We start from the raw sequence: 8,754 nt of genomic DNA on the forward strand, positions 1-8,754 counted from the left end.
CGCGCGATGAGTGCTGGGATGGAACCCGGGAACCGGCCTTCGACGGGGCCTGCGATGGGATCCTGGGGCCCGCGAGCGACGGGGCCCGAGGGGCCACGCTCGATGGTGCTGTGGAGGGGGCGAAGGACCCGGGGCGCGAGGCGGGCGGCGGCGGCGGCTGCCACAGCGGCGGTCCGTCGCGGCCGCGGCGCAGCCAGCCATGCACCCGCGCCAGGTCCCGGGTGTCCTCGTGCTCGCGCCGCAGCTGCTCCCGCTGCTCCAGAAGCCGGCGCCGCGTGTCGTGCAGCAGCTGGGCCCAGCGCAGGAGCCGCAGGAGCTCCCGCCGCAGGCGCGCGTTGTCAGCCCGGACGGCCTGCGTGTGCAGGACGAGCGCGCGCGCCGCCTCCCGCTCCGCGCGCCGCGCCAGGGACTGCACCCGCTGCCGCGCCTCGCGCTCGAAGGCCGCCTTGTCCTCCAGGAAGCGGCCCTTGACGCGGTGCAGCAGCTGCGTGTGCTCCACGCGCATGTGCAGCAGCTCGCGCTCCAGCGCGCGGATCCGCGCCAACTGCTCCAGCTGCAGCTCCTGCGGCGGCCGGGGGCACGCGGGTCAGCGCGGGGCCGCGCGCCCGCCCCGCCCCGCCCGCCGGGCGCGCGCTCACTAGCCTTGTAGGGCCGCAGCTCCTGCACCTGGCGCGCCATCCGCGCCGCGCGCGCCTCCATGTCCAGCAGCTGCGCGCGCACGCCGTCCTCGCGCCCGCGGTACAGCGAGGCCAGCTCGGCCCGCTGCCAGTGGATCTGCGTCAGGTCCACGCGGTTCTGCTCGTCCAGCCGCACGACGGCCCGGGCGCAGCGCTGCGCGCGCGCGCTCACGTAGCTGGCGTAGAGCCGGTTCTCCTCGCGCAGGCGCGCGGCCTCGCGGTCCAGGCCCGCGTTCTCCCGCAGCACCTGGTCCACGCGCGCCTCGCAGGCGCGCAGCTGCTCCGACAGCAGCCCGTGCTCGCGCTGCAGGTACTGCCCGCGCTCCGACAGCCGCGGCTCGGCGCCGTCTCCCGCCGCGCCCGGCCGCCGCCCCGCGCCGGGCCCGCGCTTCTTCTTGGGCGCCATGGGCCGCGGCCTGGGGCGCCCGCACGCGGGACGGCGGTGCCCCCGGCCTGCGCCTCCAGCCTAACCCCTGCCTTGCCCCGGCCCGAGTCTTCTGGCAGGGTGGGACGCGGCCCGGGGCCACGAGGATTTGGGGGGGGGGTCAGGCTGGGGGTCAGGGTGTCGTCTCCAGCCTTTCCTTCCCTTTGGGCTACGTCCGGGCCTTGGCCGTCGGGCGGGGGCGCCGGCCTTTCGTGGCGTTGGCGGAGCCTGCACGGTCTCCGTGGAGACAGAACTCCGCCGGCCTCCCCGGAGCCACCCCGTCGCCCGGACAACGGCCGACGCCCCTCGGGGCATGTCCGTCCAGTCCCTCGCCTCGAAGTCGAAGTCGGTGCGGGACGGCCTGCGTGGGCGCCCTGCAGAGGTCCGCCCCGGGGCCGGCGGGGTCTGGGCTTCCGGAGGCGTCTGACCGAGCCGCCCGCAGCCGGGGCAGCCCCCGCGCTCCACGTGCCGGACTTGCGCCCTCCGCGGGCCTCTCAGCCCCGTCGCCCCCGTGTGGGAGAGGGCGCCCCAAGTTCCGGCCTCCAGCCGTGAGCAAGCCGCCCGCCCCGCGCTGTGAAGGTTCCCTCTAGCTTGTCGGGACAGAGCGCCCCGCCGCTTTTCTGCTGCCTGGGGCTCCTGGTTTTCCTCGAAGCACTTGGTGACTCTTCACTCGTTCTGGAGGCCCCCGGGGGAGTTAAGGTTACTAGGACGATCGTGTCCGTTCGGATGCCGGGGGTTGTCCGCTGTTTCTCTCTCAGGGATTTCCTCTGTGGGGCTCCTAAGCCCACACGTGCGCACCTGTTCAACTCATCCCACTGGCCAGCCCGAGGTCAGCTTCCCTTCCTAGCTGGGGGGATGGCTGGAGAGCAAGGGGTCCACCAAGCATTTTGCTGTTGCTCTTTTTGCTGTGACATGTGGAAAACAGCACCATGAACCCTTCATTTAATTCCGCCTCGGCTAGGTCTGGGAGCGGTGCTGACCCCAGCGGCCCCCGCTCCCAGGCTGCCAGGTGCTGGTCCAAGAGGTGCCTCTCTCTCCCCTTTGACCTGCACCTTAAGTCTACAACACCTGTTTTCGTCCTGCCGTCATATAGGTCACTGCCCACGTCTGTCCACGTTTGCTGTAGCGTGGACAGATTTGAGACTTGTCCACTGATGAGTCTGGGAGGAGCAGGCCAGAAGGAACCCCCATCAGTAGGAAGGCTTGTGTGGAAAAGCATGTTAGGAGGCTGATTGCGGAGCTGCGATGACCCTCCTCTCTCTGGACTTGCTACTGTTGGCCGCAGCCGCATGGGGTGTGGGGCAGAGCCTCTTCCAATTACGAACACAGAAGAGGGGTTTTCTTCCTAGGAGAAAGTGAGGTTTGTGAGAAAGAATAAAATGACGTACACTCAGGACAATGCACACTCTCCACTTGGTGTGAAAATTTTGAAGAAACGTTGATTCATAAACAGCATCTGAATGTCGGCCTTAAATGACAGGCTCCTCGGCCAGCACGGAGCCCAGTGTGGGGCCTGCACTCCCGACGCTGGGAGATGGAGGCCTAGCGGAGATAGGGGGAGTTGGAAGTTCAACCGACGGAGCCACCTGGCGCCCACATATGTATTTGTTTTCTTTTGTTTTTAATATGAAATTGGTGTCAACTTCTTACAGAAACCGGTGGAAAGACCAGTAGAATCAGGGAAGATACGTGGTGACTGTGCAGCGGGGGCTCCCCGGCCCTGAGAGACTTTGCTTCTCTCTCCGGGCCTGGGGTCTCCAGCCAGGGGCGCTCTGCTCCCGGGACCGCTGGTGGCCCTCTCCCCTTGGCCACCCTCAGCACCCGGCAGGGGCCACCGTCCCCATTCGCCGGATGCCAGCAGGCCGCCCCTGCCCCTCCCGGGCTGCAGACCCCACACTGCCGTCGCGGGGGAGAGGGGGTCTGGTTGGCCTCCGCCCTTTAATCTCTGGTGCCAGGTGAGGGCTCCAGGGGCACGGGGTTTGCAGCCGTGCCAGCCTCCCGGATTTCTTGGTGCTTCGTCTTGGTTTCATGGCTCGCAGGTGGCTCCTCCCAGGGCAGGGCTGGCGAGCACCACGTTCTCCTCCAGTGTCCCCGACGCTCCCTTCTTCCCATGGCTGCGGTCCCGACCCAATGGTTTGGAGAGCCGCGTGGGCAGCACCGGCCCCGCGCCCAGCCCTGGAGCAGCCGCGGCTCACCCAGATAGCGCCCCAGCCCCGCGGGTCCACAGCCTGGGTCCCGCCCTCACCCCCTCCGGGCCCCGCGCCACCCTGGAGTCTGCCCCCTACCCCACGTCGGGGCCTCACTGCAGAGCCCCAAGGTAGGGAAGGCGGGGACCCTGTCCACCCGGAGGCTGGCTGAGATGCACCCGCAGCCCAGGGGCCTTTCACGTGCTGTGTCCTCCGGGCTCCCCGCTGGCCACAGAGCCAGAACCAATCTCCGAGGCTCGGAATCAAAGCCAGGCCTTACCTATGACATCTCTTCCCCACAACTGGGGTTCCTGCCCCTCCCCCACTTTGTGGATAGGGTGGTGGTCTTTGTACCTCCAGACTCAGGCTGGGAGGGTCTGGGGTGAGGGGTCACTCACCTCCTGGCGGGAACACTGAGCTGGAAAGACACTAGGAGGAAGGGGGTGAGCAGTGGCTCAGCTGTGGCCACTCCCCTGGCCTCGTGTCCTCCCCCAGCGCTCTGCTGGGGGCTTGCCAGAGAACCCCAGGGCGGGTTTTCAGGTAGCTGCTCACGCTATCGCTCAGCCTGCTTAGTGCCCACCCCGCACAGCCCCACAGCCCAGCCCCAGCAGGCCGCTCAAGGCTGGAGGGCGCCCTCTCCGCGGGCCTTGCGGGGCCTTCTGTCCGGCTCGCCCGCCCTACTCAGCTGCCGACACTGGGGGAGCCCCTCCCTCAGGAGTAGCCAGTGGGGTTGGGCGCTGCGTGACCCTGAGGGGTCAATTCCAGCGGCCTCTGCTACCATTTCACAGATGGAGAAACTGAGGCACAGGGCGACTTGTCCAAGGACCCCTGGAGGCAGCAGGGCTGTGAGCAGGACATGGGTGGGCTCTTCCCACCGTGCAGACTACCGCTTGGCAAGTGTTTCCCCTTCTCTGGCTGTGCCCCGAGGAGAGGGGTGCAGGGCCGCCCCATAACGCCCCCTTTATGGAACCCCACCCCACAGCAGAGTGAGGCCAGCATGTGGCCCCCGACTCTTCTCCCTGCCCAGGCCAAGCGAGCCTGGAGAACTGGTGGGGTCAGGTGACAGAGAAGACCGGACCCTGAAACACAGCCCTGGGCAGGAGGCAGGGACCCTGGGGAGTCACGGTAGGTATGTCCCGGTCCTGTACCTCGCCCCTTGATCAGAAGCACAGCACTGACGGTGATCACCACAGCCAAGGGGACGGTGGGCAGGAACTGTGAGCAAGATCCAGGAGAGTCTGTCTGTCCAGTGCGTCCTCTGGCTGCAGTCAAGCCCTGGAGGGTCCGGGCCTGACTGTCGTCTGGGCCCCAAGTGGGGCCCAAGTCTGTCCCCTTGCTTACACCCTCATTTGGGTACGGCCTGCCTGCCTCCTCCCTCACCGCCCCGCCCCGGCCCACATCCCCAGACCAGGGAGCTGGCTCTAAGCTGGGCTTGTGGGCCAGGACCCTTCCTCCAGGGGCCTCCCTCTCACAGCCAGGTACCTTGGAACCTGTACCAGACCCACACCAGGTTTACCGTCAGCCCCACGTGGAATGCCCAGGTCCAGGCCACGATGTGTGTCAGCTCCCACAGCCACGGCTGCCCCCGCAGGAAGCGCTGTGCCCTCCCTGACACACGGGGCCATGAGGAGCAGCAAAGACCAGCCAAAGCCAGCGGGAGCCCCTGGGGGTGCCTGCGGAGCCCACAGAAGCCAGGAGGAGCTCCACAGTGCAGGGCGGTGACCCAAGGCGCCGGCCTGCTCAGGGACAGCACACGTGTGGCTTCCGGGCAGGCCGATGAGCTCTGAAAGTCCTTGCTGGAGCCCAGGGCCCGTGGGCGTGGCTCCCTCCTCCTCCCTGGAGCAGGTCAAGCCAAGAAGGCTGGAGCTCGGGGTGTGGTCTGAGCCAGCCTGCGTCCCCCTCTCCAAGGGTGCTCACCTACCTCTGTTTGTGAGGAAGAGGGTGACAAACAGAAGGATGCCCAGTGTCCAGAGGGCCCCGCAGGCCCCGAAGGCGATGCCCGCGCCAGCCTCCGCAGGCTGGCTCAGAGACGCCCCTGAGAGACAGCTGTAAGGGGGAGCCCAGCCCGGGGCACACGTCCTCCGGGACCCTGATAATCTCAGAGGTGAGCACATCTACACCCCCAGCACGCCTTCCTGGAGTCCCCCACAATACCTGAGCCCACAGCCCACGCGGGCAGCAGGAGAGAGAGGACGACTTTAGAGATCCAGGAGCTGGAGGTGCGGACCACGGCCATCCCCGCCGCGGGGAGACGCTGTGCTTGAGAATTGGGGTGGGCAGCAGGGGACACAGCTGTGCTAGGCACTCAGACCTTGACACTGAGGGGTGGGGCCGGGTCCCCACCCCTGGACTATGACCTGCAGGAAGGGGTGGGGCCCGAGCACAAGGGCTGGGACAGTCTGCAGTCAGGTGGGGACCGTGCGGATCAGGTCTCCTGAATCACAAGGAGGTTGGTGATTCCTGAAGCTGGAGGTGCTGACCATGTAGGTTCAACCCAGGGCCTGGCACTTGCTCACCGCCTGCCACCAGTCGGTCTTCTGGACACAGACTCCCGATACTGCCTTGTATCAGCTAAAAATTAAATACACAGTCCACCTTTTAGCTGATGCATAATAAATACGGCAGCTGATAACATGCTCAGAGCAAGGCTGGGGGTCACAGCTGCGACAGAATTTATTGTTGCTAACAACTGGTGAGAAAATAAAATCTTCTTGGCCAAATTTATATCTGCAAGGGTATTTGGACAGGGTACAGATGGAATACGTAGACATCTGGCCCCGAGAGAGAACACAATAGCAGCTTTAAAAATAACTATCGGATGAATCAAATGCCCACTGAAAAATTAACTCGATAGTTAAATGTAATAAAGACCACTTTGCAGAATTCTTTTTCACGGAAGTTCACTGATAAACTTCTGCTTATGGGCTACATTCCCGGCGGCAGGATGGAGGGTCAAGACCTCCTGTAGTTTGGGGTTCATGGGGGAAGGCAGGAGAAAGACGGGCTGGCTTGTTCGCTGTGCCCTGCCTTTGGTGACCTCACTTCCCACTGCCCTCAGCAGCTGCCTGGGACTGCTCCGCACTCCCCTGGGGAGAGGCTCTTTCTGAACAAGCTCGTGAAGGATCCTGCTGCCCCTCTCCTGGCCATGGGCTCTCCAGCAGGGCGTCCAAGGCTCGGCAGCCTGGCCAACTAGCTATCACGCCTCCCGCCATCTCCATCCACTTTCTACCTACTGTGGGTTTAATTTTGTGTTCTTTCTCTAGTATTTTAAGGTGAAAACTGAAATCGTTTTGTCTTTGCTGATACAAACATTTGCAACTATGATTTCCCCTCCAAGGGCTGCTTTAGCTGCACCCTGCTCATTCCCACCTCCTGTTTTCAGCTCGAAATTGTTTCTAATTTCCCTTGTAATTTCTCCCTTGACCACTGTTTACTTATATGTGTTGTTTAATCTCCAAATTCGTTTCCAAATATCTTTCTGATATTTAATTCTAATTCAATTCTGCGAGAGCATACTTTATTTCATAAATACATACTTTATTTCAGTCCTTTAAAATTTGTTGATCTTTGTTTTATGGTACTTAGATATGGTTTATCTTAGCGACTCTCTCTCGCTCTCTCCTAAAAGATTTTATTTATTCATTTGAGAGAGAGAGAGAGTACAGGCAGGAGGAGAGGCAGAAGGAGAAGCAGCAGCAGACCTGCCATGGAGTCGGGAGCCCAATGTGGAGCTCAATCCTCAGACCCTGAGATCATGACCTGAGCTGAAAGCAGACGCCCAGTCATCTGAGCCACCCAGGTGCCCCATGGATTGGTGACATTTGTACACATTTGAGAAGAATGTGTGTTCTGTTGGTGGTGGGAGATTGTTATACAAATGTCGATTAGGTCAAGTCGGACAAGAGGGCTGCTCGGGTCTGCTGCATCTTTATTTTCTTCTCTACTCGTCATTGGGAAAGGACTGTAAGCTCTTCAGCTGATTTGATTACTTCTTTCAGTCCCCTCAGACTTTCTGTGTGTGTTTTTTTTTAAGATTTTATGTATTTATTTGACAGAGAGAAATCACAAGTAGATGGAGAGGCAGGCAGAGGGAGAGAGGGAAGCAGGCTCCCCACTGAGCAGAGAGCCCAATGTGGGACTTGATCCCAGGACCCTGAGATCATGACCTGAGCCGAAGGCAGCGGCTTAACCCACTGAACCACCCAGGTGCCCCTCAGACTTTCTGTGTTTTGAGAACTTGTTACTAGGTGCGTAGACTTCTCAGCATGGCGGTGTCTGCTTGGTGACTCGACCCTCCCATCGTAACAAAGTGAGCCCCTTTCTCACAGTCCATGTCCCGGAGTCTGCCTTCTGCCGCATTCACATGGCCACTGAAGCTTTCTTGTGACAGCTGCTCCTAGAGTGTATCTTTTCCCATCTGTCTCAGTCTGTTCGGGCTGCCATGACAAATGCCGCTGACTGGGTGGTGTATGAAAAACAGAAATGTATTTCTCGTGGTTCTGGAGGCTGAGAAGTCCGAGATCAGGGCTGGGCTGGCACAGGCAGTGGAGCGCGCAACCCTTGATCTTGAGGTCATGGATTTGAGCTCCACGTTGGGGGGTAGAGTTCCCTTTAAAAAAGGTGTCCAAGATCAAGGGGCCGGAATGGTTGCAATCTAGAGAAGGCCCTCTTCGTGGTGTGCAGCCCACTCGGGATTCTTACATGGTGGGAGGTTAGGTGCCTCTTTGATAAGATCGTTAATTCCAGCCAGGGGCTCTATTTGCACGATCTGAGCATCGCTGGGAAGCCTCACTTCTTAATACTATCACAACAAGAGTTAATGTTTCCACACAGGAGTGTGGGGGGGAGGGGGCAGGAGGCCGGGGTGGTTGTATTCAGACCACAGCATCTTTCGTTTGACTTATCTGTGTCTTGATTAAGGTGCATGTTTGCAGATAGCGTATTCTTGGATTTTTGATTTTTAAAAAATAAGGTTGTATAAATGCTGCCTTTTGATCGGAGTAACAAGACCATCGACACTTAATGTAAATATTGATATGGTTGTGCTTGTGCACCATCTCACTGTTTCTTTTCTGTTTGTCTCAGCTATTTCTTATTCCTTTTCTATATTTTTCTGCCTTCTTTCTGAGTAACTGAGTAATTTTTAATGTTTCATTTTATCTAGACTATGGGCTTATTAGTTATGCCTCTTTGTTTTTATTTTATTTATTTTTACTCTTACTTTACTTTTTATTTCATAAAAATAAAAGAAAAAATACTTTTATTATATATATATATATATATATATATATATATATCTTTAAATAACATTGTCATTTTTCACATGTAATGTAAGAACCTACAGTAGTGTGCCTCCATCTTCCTCTCTGCGTATGGGCATAATACATTTTGCTTTTACAGGTTATAGACCTCACAATATATTATTACTATATCTACTTTAAACAGTCAATTTTCTATTTAAAAATTA

General features: G+C 59.4%; 1 protein-coding gene across 1 annotated transcript in view; it reads right to left on the minus strand.

Annotated features, from left to right (window-relative positions):
• The window catches only part of CCDC166 (coiled-coil domain containing 166), a 1,716-nt gene extending 633 nt beyond the window's left edge, over nt 1-1,083 (minus strand). The window contains 2 exon segments of the mRNA XM_059395535.1: nt 1-562; nt 643-1,083. The exon segment at nt 1-562 is cut by the window's left edge and continues 5 nt beyond it. Of these exon segments, the coding sequence (XP_059251518.1) occupies nt 1-562; nt 643-1,083 (1,003 nt within the window).
• Between the last annotated feature and the right edge of the window lie 7,671 nt (nt 1,084-8,754).

The sequence above is a fragment of the Mustela nigripes genome, chromosome 3 (assembly GCF_022355385.1).
Source record: "Mustela nigripes isolate SB6536 chromosome 3, MUSNIG.SB6536, whole genome shotgun sequence".
Lineage (NCBI taxonomy): Eukaryota > Metazoa > Chordata > Mammalia > Carnivora > Mustelidae > Mustela > Mustela nigripes.